Raw genomic sequence first — 14,511 nt, 5'->3', positions numbered from 1 at the left:
CACAACTGGCAATAAAGGGCCAGAAGTTAATGTCCTCAGGATGTTTTTAATGCATGAAAACTCATGTAGGCTGTCAGGAGCTGCAACATGGAATCCTGCATGGTTAGGTGATGCTCATCTGAAAATACACCCACAGGCTCTGCAATAATCCTCATGGTCTGCAGCCTACATGATCACACACACACAGTTACAGCCACAAATAGAGCCAAGCACAGATTTAGCTCCTCCTGAGGTACCATTAGCCATTTAAGATCAGCATACAGCAGCCACCCTTTTCCTGCTCAGATGTTCAGCAGCGGGGAAGCCGAGGTCACATGTGATTTAAGAGAAGACAAACAAATTCACTTGCAAACATTTTTTTATTATTGCAAAATGTATCATAGAAAGCCTTCACTTTTTAAGTCTGCACAGAAAATATCAAAAGTGCTCAAAAGTGTCCTCGTAGAGTTGTTCAAAGCACCTCAGATCACATAGTGCTGGATGGGACTTCAAAGAAGAAAAAGGAGAAGAAAGAGGATACATGTCACACTAGGAAGTAGCACTGATTATGAAATGTGCTTTTACACACTTGTAATTAACATTGTGTTGCAAAAAAAAAGAAAAAAAAAGAAAAAAGACAAGCCCACACATAACTGAGCATGTCAGGGTGCCAAAGAACAGAAACATGGAAAGTTGAATCACAGCAGCTGGAGGGACTAATCTGCTGGATTTAAGCAGCTCGTGCAGATTTGAGACCGATATCAGCCATTTAGTTAGTCTGCTGCTGAACAACAGACACTAAGAGACTCAGGGTTGAATAGGATCAGGTTAAATGGATGTGACTTGTGCTCAGTATCAGATTTTGCGATGCATGACTTCAGAAAAGCAAAGCAGTCGTGATTCATTTTCTATTTAAAAGCCTCCCTTCTCCCTTTTCAACAACGCAAATCATATTTATCGACAGAAAGGTGCTTCATTTTCCTTTTCAGCGCTTGTTTAAGCACGCCTTAATGGCAGAATCTGTCCAAGCAGCACGCATCCTTTAAATCTGTCCATCTGTTCACTCACTCTCACACACATACAGTGTAATTTACCATGACTCAATATAATTCTTCTTTCTTACAAAATTCTCCATATAGCCTACATTTGTTTAACATCATCTGAGACAGCTGAGTGTATAAATCAAATTACATCCATAGAAAAGAAAAGTATCTACAGGAGTAAGTGCATCTTTAAGTAATGTTCTGACAAATGTTTGCAGTTTAGGCTTGAAATAGATGAAATTTACTGCATGTGATAAAATCTCCAGAAATAACAGCTTATAAGAGGAAATATGCAAATAACGCAATTTTATCTGATCTATACAAAATGAAAACAACATCAAGGGTTCGTTTTTACATTCAAGCATCCAAAAATACAAATATATATATATATCATTTACATCTATACACAGTTGGTATCCAGCTCCGTTATGCTGTTACGTATTCCTTGAACGTAACCGTGAGGCAGTTTGTAGTGATGTCTGTGATGACTATATTCCCAAGGAAAGGTTGGAAAGAAGGAAACGTCTCCGCTTTCCTCTTTTCGTGGTTAGAAACAGACACCGAGTCAACTTTCTTCTCCTCTGCAGGTTTTAGTGCTTCAGTCTGGGGTTGATTTTCTGTTTGCACATCTGTCTGTGTTAAGTCCTGCGTTAGCGCTTCAGCCTGTGTTTGTGTTTCAGGCTGGGTCGCCGTAGGCCTCGACTTGACAATACTCAAGTCGATGGGCTCCTCTTGGTCTGTGTAGCCACAGTCCTGCAGTCCGTCGTGGCTCTGGTGTCCATTTTGGTCGACGCTGATGCTTTGGCCGCGTGAAGACGCTGCGTTTGGAGTGCTGATGCTCCTGCAGCTCAAAAACCTCTTAGTGCCCCTGTGTTCCTCGCCATCCATGTCAGACAGGTGTCGCTTTAGTCCTTGAAACCCACCTTGGCCTACTCTTTTGTCCGACAGTGAGGAAACTCCCTGATCTGAAGTCAGGGGGAGCAGATTAGGCTTGGTTGTCAATTGTAAAGGCTGATCCGCTGGAAGCTGCCCCTGACCCCTGACCTCGACATGTTTATCCTGTTCCGTCACAGTTGGCTTTGTTTTGGGGGACTGTTCCTTTGCTTTGGGGCAATCTCCGTTAAATCCAGTCGGTTTGTCTTTGGGGTGTTTTGCAAATCCATTCATGAGGCCGAGCTTTTTGACCAGCTTCATCTTCTCGAGCTGGTTCTCCGAGTTGCTGTCCGTTCCCTGTGGCGACTTTTCACCACTTTCAGAATCCCCGTTTTTAATCTTAGCTGCTTGCATTCCGTTTTCCATGTACTTGCTCATGACAATGACAATCCGCCCATTCTTGTTTTTGTTCTTCACGATCTTTAGTTTGCTGCTGCTGACGCCATTCGACTGTGGCAGCGTGTCCTCTTTAGGTTTTGCCTTCTCTGGCTCTTTGTGCCCATTTAGGTCAGCCGGAAGCTTCTTCAGCTCCATGGTGATATCCTTCACTTTGGTCAGACAGCCGGAGTCCTTGTCCCGAACCCACTTCTGCTGCAGCACCGGGGGCAGGTTGTAGCCTTTGTTAGCCAGCTCTGGAGCTTTGACTTCTCGTGGTTTAACAAATAAAGGCTCGTGCACTTTGAGGTCCGGCTGGTAGTGGTGATGCTTCTTGCCGTTGAGCTGATAGTAGAACTTCTTGCCGTTGGGCTGCTGCTCGGCCTCCCTGCACAACGGCTGGTACTGGTGGTGCTTGTTGCTGTTCAGCTGGTACTGCTGGGCTTGGGGACGGAGCATCTGGATGGGGCTGGACTTCTGACAGCCATCGTCGTCCAGGGACGACCCGTGAAGGTCGGCCAGAATACTGGACCTCCTGGCAAAAGACGGAACCTGTGAAACAAGACAGTAATTGTTAAAAAATTGCATCAATGTTACAAGAAGAATGAGGTGGATCCTTGCATTTCAGTGAATCTTTAAAATAAAAGGTTTCCCTCTGAGCTGGAAATGTGATTAATGACTAACTGTCTACACTATCTGAACATGTGTCTGTGTCAGAGTGTAACAAAAAGCCAGGCTTTCATGGGGCCCATGAGCTGCGATGAAGACACTGGGCTTGGAATGTGTGAAGGGGCTCTTCTGAGGTGCAGTTTATTTCAGGGGCCTTGGGTCCATGTTCACACAGGCCTCCCATGGTTCCCTCACAGCTCTTTGAGCCACCGGCCGGCAGTCAGAGTGACATTTTAGATTGTCTCCTGTGGCTGTGACCTCAGCTCAGAGGAATGTCACTGGCTGCTTTGTGTCCCATCATTGACTTTATCCCATGTGTTACCACCAACACCCTCCTGAGAGGAACAAAACCACTCCTCTGAGAGGATCCCTTGGCCTTTTGGGCCCATGATTGATACACGAAATGTACAATTCACAGTCATTTGGCTACAACAGTTAGGTCAGGAAGCCGGTGTCTGTAAAATTCAATGAAGGTAACATCTTGGATTTTCATTTATGACAAATATTCTAATTTGAACAGCTTAAGCACTCCAAGCACCTAATTTAAACCTGTGAAAACAGATGTAGAATCCCTTCTTTGGGTCATGACTAGCTTTTCTGAAGTCTGACAAAATAACTCCTGATGAATCCACCAGTAAATTACCCTCTTTATAGAATTTGAACATATTTTATTCATCTGATTTAGTGGGATTAGAGAGGGGATTATGCATTAAAACAAATCTCAAACATATGTGATTCAATCAAGTACAACATCTCAGCGATAAATCCTACTTTTGCACAGCTTCTACTTTTTAAATTCTTGCTGATGTCAGAAATATGGTTAAAACAGTAGTGCTGATTTACTGAATTGCATTACATTCAAAACTCTTCCCAGTATTTTGTCAACTCTGAACATACGTGAGGGGCAACATATTACATACGTTTTTGAATATAATGCAGTCCAGTCATAACCTGAACTGTAAACATTAAGTATAATCATCACAGTTTTCGACAAAACTGAAAATATAAGTGCTTTGCAAAAGTAGAGTTTATATCATTACCATTATAACCTTGTTTTTGTGACTATTGCACACAGGGAAATAAGATTCACTGGAGTCAAATTCTTTGTTTGCATGTACAAACTTGGCCAATAAAGTTGATTCTGATTCTGATTAGACCTCATGGGTGTACCTAAAGAAGTGTGAGTGTAATTTATCATTTCCTATGTAATAGGAATCTTTATTCTCTTACCTGAACCAGTAGGTGCTTGGGCTTAGGTCCTCTCTTGCGATATCCCATCAGCTGTTCTTGACGTTCTCTGTGGGAGGGGAACCAGCAGCCAATCAGTTAACTATCTCACAGCGATGTGTCGTGGTTGCATGGCAACACAACATCATGGGTTTCCTCCTCAGACTCACTTAGAAAACACTGAGCCCCACATTACAAGTCTCTGACGCAAAGTGACATTCATTCAAGACAAATTAAAACGGCATGAATTTTTATTTCCTTATTCTACAGCTTCTTTGCACAGAATCAAATATTTAACTCCTCAGTGCACTTGTCCTCATCAGTGGCTCAAACTGAGGCTCTTCCCTCCCTAAATAACACTCAATAATCCAGTGTAGTGTCTATATGCACAGTAGAAGATAGAATCCAACCACTCTCCGACTTTCCTTTCCTCTCCAAGGCAGTAACTCAATACCGCAGACAGGAGTGATGTCAGAATCCTCCCCCACCCTCCTCCCTCACATCTAATTACAATGACGACTCAGTGTATTTTCATAGCCTGGCATTCAGACGATTCGGCTCCCCAGAGAGACACGCAATTAGTTTCAATAAAATCCCTCCCCCTTCAGAGAGCGAGAGAGATAATTGCAAAAACAGACGCAGAGTGATGTCGGTGTTTTGCTTTAACATGTGACCTGCCTGAAAGGTTGTCGTAAGCAAAAAGCTGAGAGAAAAGCCAGTGACACTTTAACCACGCCATGCGTCGAAGAAATTCAATTACGTCGTACTTCCCATGGAGCTGTCTGCTCAGTCACTCAACAGACTATTTAAAAATTACCCGAGCAGCTAAGGACGTGACTCTGGGTTCAGTCTTTATTTATTTAAACACCCTAATTTACAACAATTACTGCACCACTAGTTATTTCACGCTCACTTATGTCTTGCTTTCCTCTTGCACTTCCATTACATCAGATATAAGTTTGACTTTCTGAATGATGTAATGTGCAGAATTTGACACTAGACTGTTGTCACATTCATCTGCTGAATGAACAAAGTGCCTCTGTGCTCGATGCATGCAGGCTGTACAGAAAACTGCACTAACTGTACAAAACACATCAGTAAACAACTTGCACAACTGAGATGTGGAAAGTAGGGCAGCGACTAGCAAGTGTTCTCACGGCTGAATAATCTGTTGGTTATTTCCTCCATTAATTCATCAACTGTTTGGTTTATGAAATGTTTCGTCCACATTGTGTGTCTTGTATATTTGTCTTTAAACTGTTTTGTAGGTGCGTGTTTAAGTGTATGTCAACTTAAAATATAGTTCACATCAGTCAATTCTGAAAAAATAACTCCTTTCAAAAATGACCAGTGAACCAGGAACAGCTTTTGCTTGGGTTAGTTTCTCACGTTGGCCAATCAGTGATAATTAGTTGATATATTTAGTCCTGTGGAAGATGACACAGGTTCATGTGGTGGGGCAGCAGCTCGGCTTGATAACCTGATGCTGACACTCCAATAACTATCAGGTGACAAAAAGTAGATGCTAAAGAAAGTGCTACAGTTTGCTCTGGTGACCTGAGTTTAACCCCCACATGACCCTGTGATGACACCGGGCTTAAAGCTTAATCAAACACTTGTGACATATTATGCAGACGTTTTTCAGGTAAGTGTGAACATGTGAACTACAAACACACAGAGGTCCTCCTTTACACCTGTAATTGAGTGATGGACAATTCATGCACTGTGAAAACGGGAACAGTGGCAAACAGTGGATTTAAACCTGTTTGGTCTTGTTCTGTAGCAGGTTTATGCAGCTCTAAACTCACCTGTCTTGGAAAGCATCAAGCAGCCTTGGATCCAAGATGTTTTCTTCTGGTTCCCATGTGTTGTATCTGTCCAGAGGAGACACAGAGCACCTAATTCAGTCTATAAATCCTTCTTTTTTTGCTTCATACTTGTAGGCGTGCACATGTGTAAACAGCATGCTGAGACACTTGTCCTCCCTGTGGATGCACGTGTAATAAATCACGAGTTAACTTTTACGCACGGCGCTAGGAGGAGGACGCAGCGGCCCAGCCTCCACGCAGATCCGGATACATGGGCATTTCTTAAACATAGCGCTCAATTATAGATACGTCTTCCTTTTAATTGGCACACTGGGGATTACAAACATCGTAAAACCACATCCATCATCGAGGGGGCCAACGCGTTGAGCGCCCAAAACAAGAACGCGCTACCGCCCATATGCGCGCCCACGCTTGCAAGAATGCACACATTCACTCGCTTCTGTTTTGAATTCCATTATTACTATTATTGCTGCTGTTCATGCTCGGACTCACCTTGGAGACCATCCTCGCCACTTGACCAGATACTCGACTCTCCCCTGTGAAGGAGAACAAACGGGATAAATGAGTTACTTTACTCTGTGCTGCACCGTCATCTTAGCAAAATATGTCACGAAAGAAGAAATAATCCATCAGAAAGGGAAAGGATCAGAAATCAGCCTCCTTTTCCACATGCATGTGTGTGAAAATGTCCTTCAGCGCTCTGGTGACCAACCTTTCTGCTGCGCTTCTTCTCGATGCTCTCCACCGCAAAGACGTGCTCTCCCGCGGCGGGTAGTTCCATTTTCCGATACGAGAGAAGCGACTCTTCTGTTTTTCTTTTTTTCTGTCTCTCTCTCTCTCTCTCTCTCCTCTTTGCTTTTGTTATCGGACACCTTGATCGCGATGCTTTCAGGGCCGTTTCTTCCCTGCTGCTGCTCCCCTGATGTATGAAACACAAGACCCCCCTCCGCCTCCTCCTGTTCTCGCTGCGCCTCTTCCCTCGCTTTCCCCCTTCAGAGAGACTCGCTCTGCAGACGAGTTGAAGCTGCGGCGAGAAAACACTTCATGCAAATAGACGTTGGCGTGACGTCAGAGGAGGGGGAGGCGACAAGGGGCGGGGGTTCTTCCCGTGGTGCGTTCGGGTGCCACCGGGAGAAAATGCAATCACGACTTCAAAGCAGTAAACAACACTTTAAAAAAGGTGTAGATGAAGGAGAAAAGCACAATTTTCCTGAGGTGGAGCGACTTTAAATGAGGAATGTGGACATAAATGCAACAACTGGTGATTTAAGTGTCAATTTTGTTACTGTGGTCCACAGACATCAACACACATTTGCACATCTCTTCCTCTTTACTCGGCTCTTGCAACATAGAAACATCAAGAATGTGTTGCAGTGGTTATCTGTGGGTGACAAAGTGTCCATGCTCACTAAAACGTTCAGCACTTCAGCTGATTCCACTGATTCAGAAGGTGTGCTGGTATGTAAAAGTGGCTACCCAAGTGTCCGGATCCAAATAAAACTTATAAATGCTCCCATGTAACAGTACATAATCTCCTATCTGATAACCAACCCAGATCAAGTGGATTGGCAGGAACTAAACATGTGACAGAGGTTTAACAAAGTCCGAGCTGAGACAAGCCCCTGAAGGCAGCATCACTCCCTCCCATGTCGCTGGATGTGAAGCTTCATCTAACTGCAAGAGGGTGCTATGAATGGAGAGAGTGTATTATCCAGAACCGTGATGGCCTGAACGTGCTCAAGCCGAACTCAGCAGCTCGGAAAGGCCCCCTCATTAAATTAGTGTTTTCAGTTACATCACATCAGTGGACTGCAGTCATTTGTTTTCCATCCGTGCGCCTTCACCAGCTCATGACAACCACAGAGCAGCGCGAAATGTTGGATATTTACGAGCCAGGCCGCGTAAAACGGTGGTTTAGTTGAGATTATAAGACAACCAATAACAAAACTGACACCTTTCACCTGAACGTTGACAACAGGCCCAACCAAAGTCAAGGCCGGAGCCGCTTTGACATTGATTTATCGCCGCCACCGCAGCTCGGCCTTTTCTCTTACGGCCAAGCCTGGTGAAATGGGAAAACAAATTACCATCTGATGCTCAGTATTGCGGATTACATGATGATAATGTGAATGTGTAACGTTAAATTGCGACCAGAGCCTCTCCGCTGTTATGCGCATTACAATGAATAGATTTCCATATCCCCCCCGAGTCAAGGTCACACAAAGAGATGATATTTCACATGGCACCGTGTCGCGGCGATTTTCTGCCGGATTTTCGCGGCGTTAGGAGAAAGCTGCTGGTTGAGTGGCGACCGATGTAGGTCATCCTCCTCTAACCCCTCCGGCTTTAACTCCAGAGGGGTTATTTCTGACTGCGGAGCCCCCGACAGGACAGGCACCAGCCGGTTCCGTTTTACTTGGCACGGAGCGCGCGTGGGGAGAATGAAGCGTCGCAGGCCTGCCGCGGTAAGGACGCACAGACCTCTGCTCCAAAAAGCGCTGATTTACACTAGAAATGGCAACTAGCACTAAAGAGAAGGTTGAAGGCTTTCATAAAACATTGTGGAAAAGAGAGAGAGATGGTTACAAATCACATATCCAGCTGTTTAAGGCCACTGGCACACGTGTCAATTTAATTTATTACAATTTAGTACACTTAAGTCTAAAGCAGATATGCATTTTTTTGCAGATTTACTTAGAAATTAAAAACTTAGTATATATGTGAATACGACCCTCTGCATTGTTTCATAAGCCTGGACTAAATAAAATTCAGCAGTGAAGGGGTTAAAGTGCAGGGTTCCCGCAGGCTGCAGCGCTCGGCCTATTGCAGAAAGGCACGACTGTCTTTCCTTATAAGGCAATGAGTGCAAATCGGCGGTGAAATATCGCATGAAATGAGGGCTTGAAGCTGCTCTCAGGCTCGTCTATGTTCTCCAAACGACACATTCATGAGCACAGTGTCCGTGAAAACATCCTTTATTCTTCACTTGTTCGCTCTCTGCAGCATGTGGGTGCCCGCGCAGCAGCAGCAGAAGCGTCAGTGCGCGCCCATGGGCTCAGACAGACATGGAGTCTGCAAATATTCAGCTGCGTCATTCCTAAATTAAAGATGAGCAGCGGGAGCAGAGTCGCCAATTAGACGCACAGGGGAAGGTGAAGGTGTGAAGGTGAAGAAACGCAGCGTAGGGAGATTTTTTTTATTTAAATCAAATCACCAGCGTCTAAATGTCACCCGTCTGCTCTGTACCTCAACAACATGACGCTTCCACCACCTGCACATGGACGGCTCTATTAGATTTACACACAGGAACAATGGCTGCGAACGGCCGATGATGTGCGCTGAACTCAGGCGATATTTTTTTAAACATATTGTTGCCCAGAGGTTTGGGAGCACGGCACGTGTTCCCGAGGCGGGCTGAATGTGATGCGGCACGTGTCGTTAACGGTTCCGCAGAAAAGTTTACCTGAGCGGCACCGTGCGTAATCGTGCGCACATGCACTGCACTCAAATTACTGAAAACGAAAAAGCGGTCAATTTATCAGCAGTCACGGTTCATTTAGTGGCGTCTTCATGTTAAATGAAGCGCAAAAAGAGCAAAGAAACACCAAAAATTATGACGCACACAAGTGAACAAACAGGTTTAGTGTCGTTTGAATGATGGGAAGTCACCTGGACCTTCATCAAACTCCTCGTTTCTTTTTCAATGAGAAAAATTCCGACATGTGGTGCCAAATTCTTTAAACAAAAAATATATTGCTTCCTTCATCTTCAGAGATATTAAACTGCCTTTTACATATACATTTCTGCAGGTGTGAACTGCCATACTGGTGACTGCACGTGAACGGACAAGGAGAAGATCCTGTAAAGACAGGAAATACGGCATCAGAATCACTGTTATTGCCAAGTAGATTTTCCTATATAGGAGGCATTTGAAGTGGTGTTTTGGTGCATAACAGTAAAAACTAATATGTAGATTAAAAAAGCAAGTCAAACAGGAAGCCAGTGCAGCAAAAACACAAGGGATTTTAAGTTACATGCAGTAATAGAAATATTTCCAGTGTGCAGGAATGTGAAAATTTGTCTTGCAAAAGAAAAAAATGAGAAATCATCAAGAAACTAAAGAGAAATCAGCTCATTTTAAGATTGAAATATACCTCTTTATCTTTAAATGGTATATTCAGATTTTAATATTCCACCAAATGAAAATATTTTCTCACATAACTTTTCCACCTGTAGCTCCTCTGCAGCTGCTGATGTATCGCAGCATCTCACCTGTGAGTAGTTAAAAAGCACATCACTGCAGTTAAAGTCCTCAAGTCATGCAGTCAGAAGTGTGGATGGAAATAGAGGCTATTCTCAGGAGAAGTGAAAGATGCAAAGAAGAAAAAATCCTGCATCCTACAGTACATGTTTCATGAGCGTCATGTGCAGTAAATGTCTCTAACAAAAGCTCATTGTTCTAGTCGAGGCATGTAAAGGATCTTTACGTCTCAGTGAAGTGGGATATCAAAGGGGATTTTTGCTGCAGGGAGAAGGAGGAGGAGCAGGAGAACATGAGAGCTTACAGACAAAAATCTTTGGATTGGATGACGCCACTGCTTTCTCTGCGAGTGGGGACATCTGATTAAGATGACATTTCCACTGAAGGAAGAAATGACGCTCTTCCTGCATCACAGCACAGTGGTCTGGATCAAATGACAGCAGAGGAAAAACAGGAGGACTGAGGAGGATGTAGGAGGGGGACAAGGTGTCTGAAAGTGAGTCCAGAGGAAAAGGTCTGATTAACAGCAGTGAAAAGACAGCAGAAATGTAAACGTGTAGCTGCAAATCAGACAGATTGTATAACAAAAAAAAGGGGGAAAGACTGATCCAGAAATGAGTATACTCTGCTTTATGATGAATGTACTAATATTTATTTAAGAATCTAAACATATTTTCTGTTGCTGACCTATTTTGACTTCATCTAAGTAAAGAAAAATATTCTCTTGGAACTAAAAGCTTTACAGTAAACTGAGAAGTTTCTGTTGCAGGCGAGAAGAGGAGCTGAAAACAGAATGAAAGAAAAAAAATGACATAACTCCGTAAACCAAACTTTCTAATTTTGCGTATTTTCGTATTTTAACATGAGCTGAAACATAAATGTCTTACTTGCTTTTTGATGAATGAAACTTCTCCAAACCAATTACCTGAAAATTGAAGCGTTTAAGTTTGACATTATGTTATTTTGAGCACCAGAACAGGACAAACTGTTGTGGTTTTGCTGTTGATCACAGCTGAACTGTCGTCACTCAGCTGGGAATCGCAGCAGCTTATTTTTTTCTCCTTTTGCAAAGATCACATAAGTGAGTCACTGCTGCACCATAGCTGGGTTTTAATGCTTTAACAGCAGTTCAGCCTGCGCTCCTGACGCATTTTATTGTCTTTAGGTCGCAGTGATGGATGGGAAGAGGGAGGGACAGCAGGATTCATAATGTCATAAAGAGAAAACACAATCCAAACTGTCAAAATAAAGACAACCCTAGTCTGTAGCACGAGGAATGAATTTAACAAAGTACCTGTCAGAGATGTTCTTTCTCCACTTAACGTGACGTGTAATTTTGTAAAATGATTGATGGGATGAAAGCTGTTAAATCAAATGAAATGTCTGACAAGGAGACTTGATCATTTGGTTGTTAATATTTTTAATTTACTGCAAGATTTATGGGCTTGATCTTTTTGAGGTTGTGCTGTTGTGTGTTAAAAATACAGCTCGAAAATGGTGCATCATGGGTGTTGTAAAAGCAAAAACAGAACAATTGAAGCATATTTCATTGCAACTGAAAGTCCTGCATTTAAAGTCTAACTTAAGTAAAAGTACAGAAGTCAAGTATTGGGAAAGAAATTGTACTGAAAATAAAAGTAGTCATCATTATGTTGATTCTACTGATGCATGAGTACTTGTTTGTTAGTCAAAGTGAAGCTGGATATAACAGTTAAGTAGTTGAATGGTTTGCTATGTAGAAGTCCGACCACACAACTAATCTGTGAGATTTTAAGGGAAATTATGAAGAAAAACTAAGATCTGATGCACAGACTTACTTACAACTTTCTCTTCATATTTAGCTTTCTTACAAAATCAGAGACAATTTTACCTCTTTACATTTTAGTGCACAATTTGTGTGTCCAGTTTCCAGGACTTCTTATAGGTTTCTCCTCCGTAAGCTTCTCAACTACCTTTTCGGTCTCCATCACTACTGATGATCCTTTCTTGAGGCATTGCAGTCTGACAAAAAATGGGAAACTACATTAAAACTCTGGAGCTGATGCACTGAATTAGTTTTGTGTGAACTCATTTGGTTTGAATGCGACAGGCAAAAGAAGCTTAGAAGAGACGCTTCCTTTTGTCTGAACTGTTAGATTACGACATTCATTAATCGGACCGCACCCATCTCTGAACTCAACCGACATTGTGATTCCAGCCACAGACCTGTAAAGTTTCATAACTGCACGTTGCAGCTGAAGCAGTTTTTTCTTCTGACTGCTGTGAAGAACTGCTCAAAATGATAAAGTGGATTTGTTGTGTTTCTCTCTGTAATACTGAAAGGTCTTTATCCTGCTGTGTGAAAAGCTCGGAGATCATGTATTTTCCAAAGTGAATTAAATTAATTTATAAAGCTGTCTTGTTCATAAACACGTCATCATAAACAACTACCAAAGTACTGAGAACTGTCACACACTAGGTGTGACGTTGTGTCATGATGACACACTCACACAAACTTGCAAGGTGAAAACAACACAAGCTTTGTTACCGCCGGTGGTAATAACTCAGCGTGTAAAACATGACAAGCTGACAACTAAACCAGATGCTGCTTCTTTGCAAAGGGTCACAGCTCAAAAACGCTGGATTCTGCAAGTTTGAGTTTTAAAACTTCATCAAGAATAAAGAGTTATATTTCCTTCTGGAATGAAGAAAACCTGAAGAATAGGTGCCTCAAAGCTGCGACTTTCCAAAGCTGATGATTTTACAGCTTGATTGAAAGAGCAGCGGCGTGATAGATTCATGTCTTCAGAGATTTGCCTTTGTGGGAGTTATGAAAGCCAAATGTAATCTTCAGAGCCTCCTCTAAAGAATCTGATTTCCCACCGCATGTTGGCGTGTGACAAATGTTTTTAACCTGCTGAGGTGACAGAGCCAATTCTCTGGAACTTCATGAAGTCCCACTATTATCTCCTCCTTTGAGCGTATTCCAAAAGGATCTTGTGAACCCTGTGCGTAAACGCAATTAGAGATTCTACAGTGATATTGAAGTTATTTTTATCTGCGTTGTCATGACGTTGAAGCTAATAGGTGCACATGACTCATGGGTGAAATGAGTCTCCTGGGAGGCTTCGTTCAAGCTTTTCTGAAGAGACCTCCTGCTTACGTCAACAACCTTCTCCCTGCTCCCTCTTGTGCGTTCAGAGCAGGAAAGATGCTCACCGGCTTCATGGTGACTCAGAATCCCATCCACACATGTAATTGATGAAGATGCGTGTGCGTCAAAGGCAGGTAGCAGTCATGAGCAGTGACCGCTGAGCCGAGTGACTCACAGCAGAAAAGTCTACATAATGGACTTTGCACTGGCAATGACGTGGGCTAAGCCTCCCTCATACATCACATGTATTGAGATTTTTTTTTTTTTTTTAATCAAATCTGCGAATTTTCCAAGCAATGCTGCTCCCAACCTGTTTGACTCAGGATAATGTGAATTTGTACTTTGAAAAATTGACTCCAGCTTGTGGTTTATGACACCAATCAGTTCCAGTTTACCTTGTTCAGCAATGAAAACAAGAAGCTACAAAAATAAAAACAGATGTTGTTCTGTGTAGCAGCATTGTACCTCCTGGTTCTTTTCAACGGTGCCAATGGAAAGCAGCATAGTCTGGCAGGGAAGCAGTGAAGCCGACATGTGTGTTGTAGGTGGGGATGCTGAGACGACAGCTGAGAGCAGGAGTCCGGCTGTGGAGTGGACACATGGTTTCATTCGATGATCCGGTCAACAGGTCACGGAGAGAGCAGACGTGTGTGTTTAATACAAACAGACAAACACACACACATGCGGGATGGGCAGGCAGCTCCTTCGGCTGGCGTGGATCCTGGGAAAATAACGGCATGTGAGGAAGTTACACAGGGAAGTGCCAAGCAAAACACAGCAAATACATGTTATAACAAGAGGGGAGGCTGATTTAAAGCCGCATAGTCTGAAAATGAAGGTCGGGCTGGAAGAGGAGCTGCAAATATCGACTGTTTTCCACGTCTTTTGTGCCAGTGGGTCTCAAAGTGAGGAGGCAATGGTGGTGGTTGCATGCATGAATATGATTCATGATGCAACATTAATAGTGAAGAACGATGACATTTGCATGGCTTTCTTCTGTTTTTTGGCTTCTGAACAGAAAACGTCTTTAGCTTTTTTCACATGTTTTTGTAAAAGTTGCAG

The 14,511-nt window shown here is 43.0% G+C and overlaps 1 protein-coding gene across 1 annotated transcript; it reads right to left on the bottom strand.

Annotated features, from left to right (window-relative positions):
• Window positions 1-340: 340 nt before the first annotated feature.
• Window positions 341-7,108, bottom strand: cbx4 (chromobox homolog 4 (Pc class homolog, Drosophila)). Its single transcript, XM_022212110.2, has 5 exons — window positions 6,768-7,108; window positions 6,548-6,591; window positions 6,035-6,100; window positions 4,230-4,296; window positions 341-2,882 (listed from the first exon to the last, which is right to left on the bottom strand). Exons 1-5 carry the CDS (start codon window positions 6,834-6,836, stop codon window positions 1,449-1,451), a joined length of 1,680 nt encoding a protein of 559 aa, XP_022067802.1. The 5' UTR covers window positions 6,837-7,108; the 3' UTR covers window positions 341-1,448.
• Between the last annotated feature and the right edge of the window lie 7,403 nt (window positions 7,109-14,511).

The sequence above is a fragment of the Acanthochromis polyacanthus genome, chromosome 3, assembly GCF_021347895.1.
Source record: "Acanthochromis polyacanthus isolate Apoly-LR-REF ecotype Palm Island chromosome 3, KAUST_Apoly_ChrSc, whole genome shotgun sequence".
NCBI lineage: Eukaryota > Metazoa > Chordata > Actinopteri > Pomacentridae > Acanthochromis > Acanthochromis polyacanthus.
Note: the sequence above shows the minus strand (reverse complement) of the source record. Positions and strands in the feature narration are given on the sequence as shown.

Coding starts and splice junctions, on each gene's coding strand:
- cbx4 (XM_022212110.2), bottom strand. CDS start 6,836: ATGGAACTACCCGCCGCGGGAGAGCACGTCTTTGCGGTGGAGAGCATC. Junction 6,592..6,767: donor AGAAGAAGCGCAGCAGAAAG/GTTGGTCACCAG, acceptor TCTCCTTCACAG/GGGAGAGTCGAGTATCTGGT. Junction 4,297..6,034: donor CTTGATGCTTTCCAAGACAG/GTGAGTTTAGAG, acceptor CCCCTCCCACAG/AGAACGTCAAGAACAGCTGA.